A 17,796-nucleotide genomic window follows, 5' to 3' on the forward strand; every position below is an offset into this window, starting at 1 on the left:
TTTCCTTCTCCAGGGGATCTTCCTGACCCAGGGATCAGACCCTGGGGGTTAAGTTGTCTCTTAAAAGCCTCCTTATCTTAAAGGATCAAAGTCATCTGTGGACTATGGGGACCCTCATAGGTGGGGTGCTAAGGCTTGCCAGAGGCTGATATATTGCAGAATCCAAACAGGCTGGAAGACAAGACCTAAGATGCAGGTACTGAACCTGGCTTCCTGGGATGACTGTTACAACTTCTCTCCTGATATCTTAAGAGGCAGCAAGAGAGAAACCTCCTATCTCTAAGCAACTAGGGGGCTGAAGACCCCACCCAGAAGAATCCAAGACCCTCTGCTCCATAGCCCCTGCTTAACAGACCCTGCTGACTCCAGGAGCTGCCTGGGGCCCAGACCTGAACTGCCAAGTTGGAAGCCGATGATGATCATGGAACAGTCTGAAGGTCAGACCTACCTTGGGAACAAGGTACTGCTGATCGGTGCAGGCCAGGACATAGGCCTCGGCCCGGCCCAGTTCACTCTGGGGGAAGTGGGCGTTCATCTCATCTCCGTCGAAGTCGGCATTGTAGGCCTTGCAGTTGGCGTAGTGGAGCCGCAGGACTTTCTCCTCGGGGAGGACACGGGCGCGATGCGCCTGGATGGAGGGCCTGTGCAGGGTGGGCTGCCGGTTCAGGAGGAGAATATCCCCGTTCTTCACATGCCGGCACACCTGCGGGCAGAGCAGAGGCCGGGCTGAGCAGTGGCCACTCTGGCATCACTGCAACAATGCCAAGGGCTCACCTCGCCCTGGGCTGAGTGTGGCTTCTGTCTGTCTCATGTTTTACTCAATAAAAGGGGAACTTTCAGTCCAGAGTGAAACCCTAGAAATCTACGAGAAATAACTACTAGGCCCCTCTGGGTCTCGGAGTGTGTGTGCATGCTCAGTTACTATGTCGTGTCCAATCCTTTTGTGACCCCATAGACTGTAGCCTACCAGCCTCCTTTGTCCACTGGATTTTCTAGGCAAGAATACTGGAGTGGGTTGTACTTTCTCCTCCAGGGGATCTTCCCAGCGACCAAACCCAGGTCTCTTGGCAATGGCTGGTGGATTCCTTACTACTGAGCCATCCAGGAATCCCAAAATGCCACTCTGCAGAGGAAACAGGCCCCTACTACCGAATCCAAATTCAAGAACCAGGCATGATTAGGGTTTGAACTGGCATGGTTAGGGTTCTTTGGTTTACGAGACAGATGCCTGAAGGTTTTCTGAGAAACAGCTGCTAACCTAGCAGAGTCCTGTCCTAGCCCTGGGCTCAGACTATTGCTGTTGTTTAGTTGCTAAGCCATGTCCAACTCTTCGCGACCCCATGGACTATAGTCTGCCTGTCTCCTCTGTCCATGGAATTCTCCAGGCAAGAATATTGGAGTGGGTTGCCATTTCCTCCTCCCTCCGATAAGTCAATGATGCTATAGGCCCCTGTCCAGTAATGTCTGTCTTCTTCAGACATGTACGACCTTTCTGGAGTTTGAATTTACCTGAGAATTAACCTGAAAAAAGAAATGGACACATCCTAAGACAGCAGGTCTACACATAAGCATAAAAGTCCTGGGCTTGAAAGGATCTGGCAGACCGCTAGAATCCCCACTGTAGCCACATCTGAGTACGTCAGTCCAAATGTGAACTCCACGTTTCAGAAATACTTGCCCAACCTCATCCTTCAGAGTCAGGACCGAAACTCAGGGTTCCTGATTCCCAGTTCAATGCTCCCGGAAAATATTTTATGGCACTTAAAAATTAATAACAAGTTTAAATTGCCACGGTATTTTGGGAAAGCAATTTCATAGCAGATTTTAGAACATTAAAAACTCATTTCCTTTGGGCTTTCAGAACGAAAAAGGTGTCAATGTAAGGGTCTGTGAACGATGTTTATGTAGCTGTGTTAACAGTGGCAAAAACTGGGAAAAACCTGGCTGCCCCAAAGATGGAGCATCAGTGGATAAATCATAGTACGTATTGTGGAATATTATGTAATAATGAAAAGGGATTTGGTGAGGGGTCGCCCAGGCCATGGAGCACACAGGATCTTAGTTCCCCAACCAGGGATTGAACCCAGGTCCCCAGAAGTGGAAGCTGAGTCAACAGGGACTGCCAGGGATCCTTTAAAAAGGATGATTTAAATGTATACCAGTCTTGAAAAAATGACAATAATGTATTTCAGTAAAAGAAAAACCATCCAGGTGCCATCTAAGGCAATGTATTAGTGTCAGTCATGTCTGACTCTTTGTAACCCATGGATAGTAGCACGCAGGCTTCTCTGTTCATGGAATTCTCCAGGCAAGAATACTGGAGTGGGCAGCCATGCCCTTCTCCAGGATCTTCCTAGCCTAGGGATCAAACCCAAGTATTCTGCATTGCAGGCAGAGCCACCAGAGAAGACCATCTAAGGTGATGGGATGAGGCGATTTTAAACCCAATCCAACTCTACGTGTTTATACACACGAGGACAAAGGTATTTAGATCCTTACTGAGCTGCTGTGTGGTATCTTCGGGGCAGGGGGACATGGAAGAAGAGAAAGATCACCATCTGGACCTTTACACGTCTTAGTGCTATTCATGTTACAATGAGCGTGTGCCACTTTTAGGAAAATTTTTTTTAAAGATCTTCAACTATTTCTAAAGAAAGCACGAAAAACTGCACAAGAGACATGCTTACTGTGGGGGGGAAACATAGAAAATATAGAAGAGAATAAAAACCACAAGTAATTTTACTCTTCAAAGATAACCTCTGTTCACACTTTCTTCCTCTTTACCAATATCAATATGCCACTGGTCATGTCCTCCTGATAGGACACCTCCTCCCACAAAGCTGATTTTAGTATAAGGCCTTTCATCTTTGTTTTTGTTCAGTTGTTAAGTTGTGTGCAACCCTTTGAGACCCCATGGACTGCAGCATGCCAGCTTTCCCTGCCCTTCACCACCTCCCAGAGTTTGCTCAAACTCATGTCCATTGAGTTGGTGATGCCATCCAACCATCTCATCCTCTGTCGTCCCCTTCTCCTCCTGCCCTCACTCTTCCCCAGCATCAGGGTCTTTTCCAATGAGTCAGCTCTTCGTATCAGGTGGCCAAAGTATTGGAGCTTCAGCATAATTAATTACTGGGCTTCCTAATTGATGCACAGAGATACTATTTTAAAAAACAAATGCATGGGAATTCCCTGGGGTCCAGTGGTTAAAAATCTGTGCTCTCACCACCAAGGGCCTGTGTTCAATCCCTGGTTGGGGAACTAAGATCCCATAAACCACAAGGTGTGGCCAAAAATATAAAACAAACAAAAAATCAACAAATGCATGAGGCAACTGCTACCCCAATCATTCCGCATGCTGCCCTCAACAGACGAGAGGAATTATGGAGACTCAGTGAGCGCTCCTCCCACCCCAAGTCTTCCCTAATTTACTCAGCAGGTAATAGGTTGGAGGAAACAAATTACTCAGAGTCTATTTCTTCTCATGTCATCCACATTACGAAGCTGGATCAGAGAGCTGGTTACAGAGAAAGGCTAAAGGTTAACAAGAGATGCACCCACCGGCCTCCCCTCATTCCTGCTCAGCTGGGCTGAAAGTCTCCTCCAACTCAGGGAAGCAGGGAGCAAACCCCTCAAATTCTAAAAGGCAGTCCTGAAAGCAGCGAGCAGGAACTCACTCTTTCTGCTCCCCGAGGAATCCAAACCCATCCTTCTCCTGCCCCCACATCCATGTTTCCAAGGAGATGTGGATTGTGAAGATTCCCATGAGTGTCTTCCCAGGGCACGTCATGGAGCCTGAGCTGACTTTGAAGGTCTATTTCTTTAGCTTCTCAAGGGAGGAACTGCTCAGACCTATGGCTCAGGCCCCAGAGCCCAGGCTCGGGCTCGGATCGGAGTCTCACAAATTCGAGACATACTCCGGCATAAGCAAACCCCACAGCTGGGAAGGCTCGCAGGCCCATCTGGCAGGCTCTGGCCAATCCAAACAGAAGCCCTGGAGCACAGGGTGCTCCCCTTGCCAACCCAAACCAGAGGCCCTTCCTTTCTCTTGTCTCTAAATAAATACCGCTGTGAAAATTAGCATGCTCCAGTGCCCGGGTCAGAGTTCTCAGAGGCAGACCCAGAGCCAAAGAGCTGCTCTCGGGGCTGACTGCTGGGCCAGGAAATGAGGCTTGGCAAACCCAGTCACTTCCTCCTCCACTTACGAGGGCCAGAGACTTCACTGCCCCCCCTTCTCATCGAACCTGCAGTCTGTCCTGACCTGGGTCTCTCCCTCCCAGTCACGTAACCCAGTCCTTTGGCCTAGTTCTTATCTATATGGAAGGTGTTCAGCAAGAAAACTACTTTACAAATTACACGTAGGCTGTAAATGCACACATACATGACTATGCGTATTAACATTACATAACATCACTGAGGTTTTGGAAACTAAAAAGAATCATTGTTAGTCCCCAGGTCCTGATGTGTCTGACTCTTTGTGACCCCATGGACTGTAGCCCATCAGGCTCTCCGTTCATGGGATTCTCGAGGCAAGAATACTGGAGTGGGTTGCCATGCCCTCCCTCCGGGGGATCTTTCTGATCCAGGAATCGAACCCACATCTCTGACATTTCCTGCATCGGCAGGCGGGTTCTTTACCACTAGCGCCACCTGGGAAGCCCAAGGTCCTGATATAAGGAACACTTCTGTTTCAAAAGGTCCCTTCCTGTCTTTGCCCCGGAGGGGGCCACATCCTCAGCTCGTTCCATGGAGCCTCCTGCACCTCAACGTGGACCCATCCAGTCCACAGGGGTTTCCTGAGTACCTCCTCCATGATGGGTGCTGGGGAGAGTGGAGGGTCTAATACCCTGCCCTTGTCCTCAGGGGTTTAGGACGTGAAGGGGAATAGGGTGATGTGAACTTCAGCCGGGAGACAGATAAGGCCAACCTCCTTTATTTCCCTACAGCTCAGAACTCATCTCCATCCCTTCTTGGAAGCTGCCCAGAGAGTGCGGTGAGGCCAACCTGCCTTCTCTGAAGCCAACTCCTGACCCCACAGATGTAAAGAGGCCACATGGAGGAAGTGTCCCTGTGTATCTGCCTCATCATCACATCCCAATAATGTCAGGAACCCCACCATCCTTCTACTTTTGCTCTAGCTGGAGATGACAAAGGTTCTGGGGCCCAACTCCTCCCACTTTGTTCAAACGGCTCTCCTGGGTAACAGGTGGTCTCCATCTGGGCAAATCTGATGCATCTTTCTTTCTCCCTCTCCTTAAACTTCGTATTTAATTCCACAAACACCTCCTGTGTGCCTCAGGAATATGCAAAGGTACTCTGGGGCTGATCTTGACCACAGGTAGGGGGCCGATGCTGGCACTGAGAGCAAGCCTGGCTGGCCACCCTCCCTCAGCGTCCTCCCCACCGGCTTCATGCTCCCACAGGTCCCCCTACTTTCTGTCTGTCCTTCTTTGTGCTCAAAGAGCTTAACTCTGACAATTTCATTTCTTTTTTTTGGTCACACCATGTGACTTGTCAGATCTTAAGTTTCCCAACCAGGGATCAAACCTGTGCCCTCTACAGTGGAAGTGTGGCGTCTTAACCATTGGACCACCAGGGAAGTCCTGATAATTTCATTTTTTAACTCTATTTCTTAACCCTAACTGAGGTCCCACACTTCTACCTTTTACATGAGATAGGCCCTTAGGTTCTCCACCATCACCTCAGTTCAGAGGGGCCCAGACGTACCTCCTTCCAGAGCATTCCATCTCCTGCACTGGAAACCATGGCTTCCTTCTCATCTTCTCTCTTCTACAGCCCTGACACCCAGCCTACCCCCAACTCCATCCTCTCCTTCGGAAACATACCCTCCTTTCACCCTGGGGTCCCCATGCAGCTCCCAGGCTGGTCCTCAATCACCTTCTGATGACTCCAAACTTGCCCTGCATGCCCACCCGCCTCCTTTCTTCTCCAGGGTCATGTGGGTTCAGTCACCACCCTCCATCACTGTCCCCTTACGTCTGCCACACCACTCAACAGTGGCGACACCCTTATGGACTCATTCGCTGGGGGTGCCCCCACCAGGCTGTCCACCCTAGGGCAACAAGAACTTGTCCATGGTGCCTGGCAAAGTGCAACACAGAGCTTGCCGTGGGCCCTGCCACCACCTGACCCCACTCTGCTCTCCTCTCTCAATTTTTCTCTCAAAGTATCCTACTGTCTCACATGCTTGACTATTAATAGCATGAAAGTTTTCTTGCGGTTGTTTTGTTTCACCATAAATTAAGAAAAATACGCCTTTATTTCTCTTGCATCTTTCACATAGCTCCAAGCAAAACATGGGGCTCTTAAGAATGGCAGAATAGGGGCTTCCCTGGTGGCTCATCTCACCAAGCAGGAGATAATGGTTCAATCCCTGTCCAGAAGATTCCACATGCCACAGAGCAACTAAGTCTAAGGGCCACAACAACTGAGCCTGTGCTCTAGAGCTGGTGCTCGGCAACAAGAGAAGCCACTGCTGTAAAAAGCTGTGTACCACAACCAGAGAGCAGCCCACACTCGCCATAACTAGAGAAAAGCCCCATGCAGCAACAAAGACCCAACACACTCAAAACCAAATAACATTATTAAAAAAATAAAATAAAAATGGCAGGATAATTCTGCAAACCTGAACACAAACATCACTTAACGCATCAGAACAAACAGGTGGCTGGACCTGGCTGCCAAAGCAGAAGACGCAAGGCCTGTTACCCCTGGACCTCGGGACAATGGTGAGATGGGGAGGAAGCAAGAGGACAGGCCTCGGTGAAGAGCAGTGGGGACCAGTGCTCACTGAGACAAGGCTTCCTCTCCGTCCTCCAACCAAAGCTCCTTCAAGCTTCAACAGTCCTCTGCAGAGCTCGAACCCACCAAAAAGAAAGCCTAGTGGGTCCAGACGTGTCAGAGGGCAAGAGGAAGCCTAACAAGCCTAGATGGGTGAGGACGACGCACTCCATCACTCCCTGACTTGGGCAGTCACCATAAATTAATCCCAAATCCGTTTCACTCCAACAATTTCTGCCACTCTTGCCTGGTTAAGGGTTGTTTGCTATACCCCGCCCAGCTGGAATGGTTGTTACCTGACACAGACAGAAGGGGTATCACCCACCCATCTTATGCCCTCAGCAGACACTGCTAATCAATCTTGTACTCTTTCCGTGGGAGCCCAGAGAAAGCGTGGGGATCCCTTAACATAGTGCTACAGGTGAGAACTAGCAATCTCCAGAAAGTGAAGCATCAGCTGAAACCAGTCAGTTTTCACAGACACAGAAAGTTTCCTTCCTAGGGCACTCTCAGAATTCAGCATGCAGAGGAACCCTCCACAGACCTTGTTAACAAACAGATCCCTGAGTTCCATTTCCAGAGAGTCTGATTTGGGGCGTGGAAGGGGGAAAAAGGGAGACAAACGTGCATTTCCCACTGGCTCCAGGAATGCTGCTGCCAAAGACCACCTTTGAGCAGCCCTGTTTAAGAGCAGCAAATCATAGTGGAGTTATAATGAAAGGGCATTTCTCCAGCCCCTGGTATTTAACCGGAATTGTGCTGCCTGCATGGGATGATCAAATGAAGTTTTATTCATGGTGCTGAGGCCCCAGGGAACACCCACAGGTGGGGTCAGCCCCCTGTGGGCTGCGGGGGATAGGGGTGGGGTCGGGGGAGCAGGAACAGTTCTCATAGCCCTCCTGCACTGGCACCATAGCTGAAGTCATGGGGGAGCCCAAAAGGAGCAGCCTGAGCCCCTCACCAAACATGCCCATTACTCACAATTTTTGTCCCCTGGGGCTTAGGGGCCCCCGTAGCTGGTGTCAGGAGCTGTTTGGCCACGGCCTCCCGCTGCGTGAGGTCCGAGGCACTCAGGGCTGTGCGACTGCCATCCTCGTTGATGACCATAGAGGCTCCGGGGTGCACGCTAGGGCCATTAATGACCGCCTGCCTCAGTTCCTGAACGTTCCAGGGGGTGACAGGTTGAGGGTAGGTCAGCTTTGTGGCAAACACCTGGAAACAAGGAGGGGATATGAAAATTCAGGGTGGGCAGAGAAAGGTCAGAAGGACTCCCAGTGTGACTCAACAGGCTGTGTGACTTCTCCCCTAAGATGCGGACATGCTCCCTGAGCCAAGAAGGTCCTTCAGCCAAAAAACCAACATCTCCCTGTCTTTTATACAACCATTTTTCCAGACTTGCTTCCTCCAAGGAAGAGAACAGGTCTCTTTTTCTAGCAGAGTAATCTGCCCAAAAAAGTTATCTGAGGATAGTAATTTATGCAGCAGAATTTTTTTTAATGTATTTTAAAATTTCATCATTTCCTAGTCTGCCAATAAATTCGTAGTCCCAAAGGATGGAATATAGCCTGGAACATGAGCTTTAGAGAACTGGTGAACACCTGCTCTCAAGTATCACCCTCCTCCACCAATAATTCCCCTCCCCTCACCCCCCAGCAGTCATCACTAATTGATGGTGGCCTGAGCCCAGACATGGCATCTTAATCTCTTTACTTGGCCTGAGATAAACCTGATTCGGTCCCCTGATACATGAAAAAATGGCAATGTTCCCTTTGACACGCCAGGCCTGCACCACACTCCAAGCAAAATGAGTACCCTGGTTAAGCGATTTCTGAGCTACTGAATATTAAAACCCTCTGATGCTTCAAAAGGCATATAACTACGTTAGAGACTCTTAAGAAGGCCCATGGAAAGGAACTCGCTGAACACCGGCCAGGTTGCTGTGTGAATGGCACCCCAACCCCAACCCCCACCACCCTGCCTGGTCTCCCCACCCTGTGGCCCTCTCCACCTCTGCCGATGCACTGATCACTACCTGACAGAGTATTTATGTACAGACTGTGCCCAACTTAGGACTTTATAACTGTGAAAGCAACACGTATTTGGTAGAAATCATACTCCCCATTTTGAATTCTGGTCTCTTTCCGGGCTTGGGAGACATGGTGCGATATTCTTGAGAAGGTGGGCAGGGGCAGTCAGCCCTGGGATCATAAATATCTCATACACTTAGAGCCATCCTGTTGTTCATTTTCAGGACAGCGTTCAATAACTTCCATGAGACATTCAACACTATTACAAAATAAGCTTTGCATTGGATGGTTTTGCCCAACGGTAGGCTAACATAAGTATTCTGAGCAGGTTTAAGGTGGGTTAGACTAAGCTACGCTGTTCAGTAGGTTAGGTCCATTAAATGCACTTTTGACATATGGCATTTTCAACTTACCACCACACCATCATAAGTCAAGGAATGTCTTTACTTGTGTTATCTGTTTATGCGTCTCCACCACTGGAATATAAGCTTCACAGGGACACACTAGTCTGTCTGGTTCACGACTGGGCCTCCAGCTTATCCCCCAACCTTCACCCTCTCTGCTTCTGTAACACCTGCTCTGTTTCTGTAACACCTGTCCACAGTCTCAATGGGAAGGGTGTGCACAAGAGACCAACAGTTTCACACGCTCTGCTCCTGAAAACCATCCTGTGAGCAACGGGCCACCATGGGCCGAGGCTTGGGGCAGGCCTGAAGGTGGGCAGAGGGGGACCTTCAGAGTCCCTCCAGTACCAGATGAACCCAGATCCAAGGAAGAGAAGACTGCTCAAGGCGGAAAGAGGGGCACCACTAGCGGCTTCTCCTGAAACTGGGGACCCTGGACGCACCATGAGGTTAAAGCCAACAGAGGTCCCTGTCCTCCTCTGCCCAAAGCAAGCAATGAACAGGTCACGGGCCTCGGACTGAGGAATGGGCTTCCCAGTGCTTTTCCCTGCCACCTGACCCAGCTTCCAGAGGCAGAGACCCCTGGTGCCCAGGAGGCAGTGGACACAGGAATGGGTGTTCTCTGACTCTTGTCCCCTCACATGAGAACCCTTGCCTAGGAAGCCCACGTGTGCCTGGGGGACAAGGCGGCAGCACGCAGGAGGCCATCAGAACACTTGAGCTCCGCTCTCTGCTCCTTGCCAGTCCTCCCCTGAGAGTGGCAGCAGGGCCGTGTGCAAGGAAATGAGCCTCTCTGTGGGGCGAATTAAGCCATCTTCTATTACTGACCTCGAGGCCCATTACGGAGGAAGAGGATGAAGGGGCTGCTGCTAATGAGTACCGCAGCCTCAAGTGGTGGGGAAGTGAGAAAATAAAACCAGCTCCCTGAGGAAACACTAACGGGTGTACGGGGCAAACCGCCTACCCCTGAGGACCGGGAGTGGCGCCTGCTCCCTGGGGCTCTCATCTTTCCTCCATGGCCCTGACTCCTGATGCCAGGCAAGTACACAGGACAGAAAGCCCCCCTCCCTCCTCATCTCTGTCATGGAAGGTTTAATGACTAGACCAGGATGGGCAGGAGGAAGAGAGGCAGGTGGGATATGCACCCTATAGGCTGTGCCCTGGTAGCCCAGGAGCAGGGGTCTGTCTTCCTTGTGGGTGGAGGGTGTCTGGAGACCTGGAGGGGAGTGAGAGCAACGCCACGCCATGGCCTCAGGGTCCCCTTCTAAGGACTCAATATGGGGACAGGCAGATGCCGTCTTCACCCAAGGCACCATGCTGGCACACCTTCTCCCCAGCCCTCCTCGCCACCCCCACCTGCCGCCTCACAGTGCGCACCATGGGAATTCCAATCTCGTTGGTATTGATGTACATGTCCGGGCAGATGACCGAGCGGGCTGCGTAGTCCACTCGCTTCCCCATCATGTGCTTTCGGAACAAACCATCCTTCTTCTCCAGGATCTTTATAGGGGAAAGGTCCACAGAAATCATTAAAAAAATAAAAAAATCAAGACTTAAAAATATTAAGTTGCTAGAAAACATATGTTGCTGTTCTTTGGTTATTAAGTCGTGTCCAACTCTTTTGTGACTGAATGGACTGTAGTCCACCAGTCTCCTCTGTCCATGGGATTCTCCAGCCAAGAATTCTGGAGTGGGTTGCCATTTTCTTCTCCAGGAGATCTTTCCAACCCAAGGGCTGAACCCGCATCTCCTGCACTGGCACGTGGGTTCTTTAACACTGAGCCACCAGGGAAGCTCTAGAACATATATATGCCATAAATAAAAAAATCAAGACTTAAAAATATTAAGTTGCTAGAAAACATATGTTGCTGTTCTTTGGTTATTAAGTCGTGTCCAGCTCTTTTGTGACTGAATGGACTGTAGTCCACCATTCTCCTCTGTCCATGGGATTCTCCAGCCAAGAATTCTGGAGTGGGTTGCCATTTTCTTCTCCAGGAGATCTTTCCAACCCAAGGGCTGAACCCGCATCTCCTGCACTGGCACGTGGGTTCTTTAACACTGAGCCACCAGGGAAGCTCTAGAACATATATATGCCATATTTAATTGTGGGCACAACTTAGCGACTGAGCACGAGCATGAAAGATGACACTTCGATTATTCACAAGCTTATACAATGGTAACGGGTTGGCTAAAAAGTATGGAAAAACCCAAACAAACTTTTTGGCCAACCCAATACTATGCACATCTTTATTATGTTTGGGTTTTTTGGTCTGCAATTCTAGTTTCACTCACTTCTTCAGTTAGGACCATCTTTTATTAATATCGTCTTTTACCCCTCTTTCAATTAATCTATACAGCTGAGATAAATCTTTCATATTTTACATTAAAAATTTATAAAATAAAAATAAAAAGTAAACCAAAACTATGGTAGTGCCAATTGGTTAAAATAAAACAGTCATTGGCTAGAAAAAAAAAAAAAAAGTATGGTTACTATTTTCTCCCTTAAGATAAACATGTTTATTATTTAACCCCTTTGGCTAGCAATGGGGATCCAACTTACTGCTCACCTGTCTAATGCCGGGGTACTTTTCCATCATTAATTTGTCCATCTCGCTATCAAACACAATATTAACGTGGCTCTGAAGGCGAATCCAAATGTTGTAAAGTCTGTCTGTGAGGGACTGCCCCGGAAGCTGACTCAAAAAGGATCGGTCCATAGCCATCGAAGAGTCTTTTTCCTGCCAAGACACAACCGAGAAAAATGGGCGTGATGGAAAGCCCTCAAGAAGGCCAGGCCTGGTTCCACTTTTCTTTTTCACTTGAGCTCTGACAAATGATGAACTCTGAGGTTGGCCTGTATGTCTTTTGAACTTGACAGATTCGTGGCCCAAGTGCTCATAAATCGATCTTGTCTGTGTACATCAACAACACATGAGGCGGCAAGCTGCCCCAGAGCACCACCGACTGACTGGCCACCTGGACTGGCCCCATGGGGCTGGGTATGTATGACACGGGAGAGAGACAGATGGTCCCTCAAACAGTGGGTGAGAAGAGAGAAGAAACCTGTCGGCGTTGATGGAAGGGAGATCCAGTAAGTGAGAATGTCATGGAACCCACTGGTGATAAAGTGGGCTTGTCCTAAATCCTGAGGAACAGAAGATTTCTGTGGTTTCAGAAGACTTCTGTCTTCTGAGAAGACAGGTGTGGTTTCTATTCTGGCTGAAGGAGCCTCCCAGGGCCCCCTGTATGATGACAGCACCCCTGTCAGACTAACTCATTTCTGAAGGCACTCACTGCTGAAGGAACTCACTTCTGAACTCACTTTACTTCAGGGCCACATGCCTACTTGTGAAATGGGTGAGACCAGTCTCACTGGTGTATCCTCGGTGCCTGGAAAGGCGCATGCCTAGTCACACCCAGGCATTCATGATTCATGAGAGGGCCACCGCGGAGCAAGTATGGGAAGAAACGACTCTTGCTATTGATCAGATGGAAAGAGGCACTGTGACTTCAGGCAGCAATGACCTCAGGAATCTGAGAGGATGCTGCTCATTTCTGCCGAGATTTAGCTTTTTTCTTGGACAAAGGCTACCCTACTTTCAAGAGACATCAACATTAGCTCTGGTCACTGGACATGGCAATCCTATGGCCATCTCTTTGAAACTAGACCAGGACCTGCAGATGGCAGATATCTCTAATATTGAGCATTTTTTTAAAAAGCACATTTACAGAGGCAGATCAGAAAACTTAAGGAAAATCAAAGAAACCCAAGCAGAAAGGCTGAGTAACCCAAGCATGGGTGTCCCTGACAGACTGTGGCGCCACCTGGTGACGGGCCAGTCCCACCCAGGGAAGGGAGCCTGGGAGCCTAGTCTACTCAAGGCTAAGACAGTCCTTCCTATTTGCATCAAGAAAGCATCTTAAAGCTGGGAAGGATGTCAGCAATCTCAACAAACTTCCTGAGTGCCTGACTCATCTTTATACCCACCATAGACAGAGCACACTAAAAGGGAGTCAGGAAACGTTTGCTGAAACAGGAAAATGGAATTCAGCTCCACCATTTATTGGGCAGAAAACGGAGCCCCAAATCTGACACTCCTATTCCGGGAAACGCTTCCAAATGCCAACACTGCCTTCCTGACCCTGATACTAGAGATCTTCATGAGCCAAAATCAGAGCTAGGTGGCATGGGTCTCTGGTACCAGAGCCCAGTAGGGACAGGCTTAAAGCCTGAGGACCACAGACGATTCTTTCTAGAACAGCCAGTGAGAGCAAGTAGCCCAGACCACAACCACAGATAAAACCTCCCCACAGATCATTCGTTTTATTGTGGAGATGAGAACAAGAAACCAAAGCAACTCAATCAAGGTCACTGGGCACGGCCACTGGGGTCATGCTCAGACCCACACTTTCCCCCAGACATTGCCCAGTCCTCCCAAACCCAAGGCTCACACACAACCATACAGAATTGCCAACCAGTATCTCCCAGGACCCAGAGCATTCTGCACCCACAGCGCAGGAAGCTAGAACTATGACATCAGCTCCTGACCTCTTCTGTGGTGGGTGCTGCCACCTCACTTGGCAGCTCATGTTCTTGGGCCATCAGTGCCAGAAGCTTTCGGATCAGAACCACGTCCTTCATGACAGCCTGCAGGTTCACTGTCTGCCCGTTGGTGAACATCTGGTCCCCGAGGCGGTTGACAGGGCGATACCTGCAGTGGGACATGTGGAATCAGTGAACACTTCCCTCTGCCTCTCACCCGCCCCTACTCACAAGCCCCAAACTCCAAAAGAAACCCACATTCCTCCTGCACTCAGGAAAAATGAAGAGGAAAACAGTCCCACCACCTGCCACCTGGGAGTGGAACTGCTGCTCTATTTTTTAGCACCTTTGACCCTTCCCTTCTCTACCAGAGGTCATTATTCAATTATTCCATAAACCTTTTACAGGTGAAATAAAGCAAATGAAAGGGTATTACCTTGAGGGCGGTACCACCAAGAAATCCAGAAAGAACATACTGGGGTTGAACCTGGACTCCATGCCAACATCTTCCAGTCCCAAAAAAAGGTAATTCAGAAAGAACCCTGTGTTTGAAATAAATCAAAAAGATTATTTAAACCTATACATTAAGAGCATGGAAGGATGACCACAAAAATTTTAACAAAAAACCCAGAATACAGAACAATAGGGAGAGTAAGATCACATGTGTCTTCATAAAATCTAATGAAGGAATTGCCTGGCAGTCCAGTGGTTAAGACTCTCTGCTTCCACTGCAAGGGGCACAGGTTCCATCCCTGGTCAGGGAACCAAAATCCCACATGCCACATGGTGCAGCAAAAAAAATAAACAAAAATGCAATATTAAAAAACCATAATAAAAATAAATAAGCAAATAAAATACATTAAAAAAAAAAAGGTGAGTTACACTGCACCTTCAAGACACACGTCAAAGTGTATTAAGCGATGCCCACCCACAGCTATCATTTAGTGATCAGGCTGAGTTATAGTAATCATCAAGTTCATGGTTCAAGGAATAAAGACATTTCCCACACTATAAATCATCAATGACAATGTACCCTGAAGCCTGCCCCAAATCTATGGTTCAGTTTCAGGAGAGATCTGCAAGAATCACAATTTTGAAAAAATAAAAAGGCAGGGTAAAGGAGTCCAGGAAGTCAATGGGCTGTTTCTTTAGCCTGGCACAGCACCTTCATTTTTCCAAAGAGCTATGAGATGTTCTTGAGCACTGGAAGGTGTCAGGTATCCTCGTTTTCCCATATGAGCTTCCTCAATTCCTGGAGTGGAAGAAAGTAATCGAGCACAGTAAGTCAATTAGAGACACTCTTTCCGTAATGGGATTTATCAATTCCTTTCCCCACTCCTCCAAGCCTACAATCTGACCAAAAAATCAATCTCTAGAGACTTTCCTAGTGGTCCAGTGGCTAAGGCTCCACACTCCCAATGCAGAGGGCCTGGGTTTGATCCTGGGTAGGAGAACGAGATCCCACATGTTTCAACTAAGATCTGACGCAGCCAAAGAAACAAATTAAAATAAATAAATATTTTTTTTAAAAAGTCAATCTCTACGACAACCGACTCTCTGCTGTGGATTTTTTCCCCCTTAATCTAATTTCTAAAGTAATGAAAACAAAACAACTATTGTATGAAACCTAAAAGATAGAGCTAAAGGGAAAAAAAAAATCACCCGCAGTTATATCATGTTATCACCATGACCACTTTTATATATTCTTTTCTGGTCCTTTGGTTTATACAGTTTTAGATCATTATAATTTCAGGTGCGGATTTACTTTGTACCACTTTGCTCATTTAGTGTCACCTTATGAGCATTTCTGTCCCATAGTTTGTGTCTCACCATTACTTTTATTTTATTTATTTATCTGGCTGTATCGGGTCACTTAGTGGTGGCACACAGGATTTTCTGTTGCAGTGTGCAGGTTTACTTGCTTTATGGCACATGGGATCTTAGTGCCCCAACCAGGGATTGAACCCACAACCCCTGCACTGCGAGGCGGATTCTTAACCACTGGACCACCATGGAAGTCCCTCGCCATCATTTTTAATTGCAGCATGATATTCCTGAGAAGATGTTTTGTAAGTGACTTAACCATGCTCTAATAGTTGGACATCTGAGCTGACCCCAATTTTTTTTACTATTGTAAGTCACACTGTGATAAATAGCTTTAGGCACATGGCTTTTACCAGAAAGGTTCACAGCAGGAGAATTATGGATAAATGAAGATGAACATTTTTATGGGTAAATGTATATTCAGTTTCTTCTTACAACTATCATGCTGGTGATAAGTAGATGGATCTTGATTTCTCAGATTAACCAAGATCACTCGGGATAGTCTTTAATCAGCCACTCCCAGAGTAAGTCACATTCAGGACGTGTGGCCCCAAGCATTTATATGATTAAAAAAGGGAGTAATGTGACCTCTAGATTCAAAACTATCAACTTCAGCTTTAGTATAGTGGTGAGTATCCCCTCCCGTCAAAACTATCAACCTCTTTTGGAACATATTCATCAGAACCATATACTGCTTGGGAATTTCCTGCCAGTTTAGTGATTAGGACTCAGTGCTCTCACTGCTGAGGGCCTGGCTTTGACCCCTGGTCAGGGAACCAAGATCCCACAAGCTCAGCACCCCACCTCTCCCCACAAAATCGCTCAAAAAAATTTTTTTAATGCACTTATCAGGGTAGAAACTGTGTCTTGTCTGTGTTCCTAACAACAGCATCTAAGACCCAGCAGATACTAAGTTTTCACTGGCTTAAATAAACATGTTCAAAATACTATAAGATAATCTATATTAAAAAACCCCACTCTTCTGCTTTGTTCTATATTTGTAAAACCCAGCTTCATTCACCTCTAATTCTCTACTTGGTTTCTTTACCAACTATAGACGATACATCATGGAAAGTTTTTAGAGAAATCTGTAACTTAGAAAACAATTAATAACATGTACCATAATTTATTTAATTAGTCTCTACTAACAGGCGTTTAAGCTATTTCCAACGCAAAACTACTTAATACTGTAGGCATGCATAATTCTTAGGATAAGATCATAAAAGCGGAATTGTTAGGTCAAGAGTTAACACATTTAAAATTTTGATTCCTATGAAAGCAAAACATTTCAACCAGTTAATGCACTTGAAGGAAGTGTGGGGATGCAATGCAGAGAGGCTCTGACCTTTGGGGATAAGCCAGACATAGGAAGCTATGGGTGTTCAGTGGGGAGAAAAGACCCCATTAACCTAAAGGACAATTTTGTGGGCGTTTCTGGAAACTTCTTTCTCACTAATCTGGCTTGATGAACTGAGGAAGATGAGCGGCATCTGGTAGCTCTCTTCAGCTCCTGACTCAGAGCTGCTAGTGCAGGAAGTGGCCCCAGCACAGTTTAACCCCTGTTAAGGCAGATGGAGGTCATTCACTCACTGGGTTTGAGTCAGAAGAGACTTGCAGAATGCCACCTCCTCACATGGACTGCACCCTTCCTAACCAGGCACTTTTTGAGCCTGCAAAAATGCTATTTGCCTTAGCGACTTCCCTGATGGTCCAGTGGCTAAGACTCCATACTCCCAATGCAGGGGGCCCGGGTTCCATCCCTAGTCGGGGAACTAGATCCCACATGCCACAGCCAAGAGTTTGAACTCCACAACTAAGACCTGGCACAGCCAAATAAATGAATAAAAATGAATATTAAGGAAAAAATACTATCCAGTGACCTTGTTAAAAAAAAAAATGAAATCCGCTTCAACAGGACTTCAGAACAGCTGTAAAATGTATTTAGTTTAGCTCTAAGAGCTCCTTTATGAAAGAAAAAAAAGTTGGGAAGTCAAACAGTGGGGAAGATTGGATCATGGTGGGCGAAGCACCTTGGCTGTAAGAGGTCTCACTTGAAAACGCTAGCGGGCATAATGGGGCTTGAATAGCACACTGGTCAAGTGTGAATTTCACAAGCTAACAGCACTCCCAGTGAGATCAGGAGTATGTGGGGACCACTGAGCCACAGGCCTGACTGCATGGCCCCATTCAATACCAGGGA

At 47.6% G+C, this 17,796-nt stretch overlaps 1 protein-coding gene across 2 annotated transcripts in view; it reads right to left on the reverse strand.

The window, feature by feature from the left end:
• POLR1A (RNA polymerase I subunit A) overlaps positions 1 to 17,796 on the reverse strand; it is an 88,925-nt gene that overhangs the window by 55,150 nt on the left and 15,979 nt on the right. For both annotated transcript variants that reach the window (XM_088841346.1, XM_088841345.1), the window contains exons 7-13: positions 14,938 to 15,024; positions 14,209 to 14,314; positions 13,779 to 13,941; positions 11,797 to 11,967; positions 10,607 to 10,729; positions 7,780 to 8,010; positions 449 to 703 (exon numbers count right to left, since the gene is read on the reverse strand). In XM_088841346.1, the coding sequence (XP_088697472.1) occupies positions 449 to 703; positions 7,780 to 8,010; positions 10,607 to 10,729; positions 11,797 to 11,967; positions 13,779 to 13,941; positions 14,209 to 14,314; positions 14,938 to 15,024 (1,136 nt within the window). The remainder of the gene's footprint in view (positions 1 to 448; positions 704 to 7,779; positions 8,011 to 10,606; positions 10,730 to 11,796; positions 11,968 to 13,778; positions 13,942 to 14,208; positions 14,315 to 14,937; positions 15,025 to 17,796) is intronic.

This window comes from Moschus berezovskii, chromosome 11 (genome assembly GCF_049115385.1).
Source record: "Moschus berezovskii isolate FMDL1 chromosome 11, NW_MosBer_1.0, whole genome shotgun sequence".
NCBI classification, from domain to species: Eukaryota; Metazoa; Chordata; class Mammalia; order Artiodactyla; family Moschidae; genus Moschus; species Moschus berezovskii.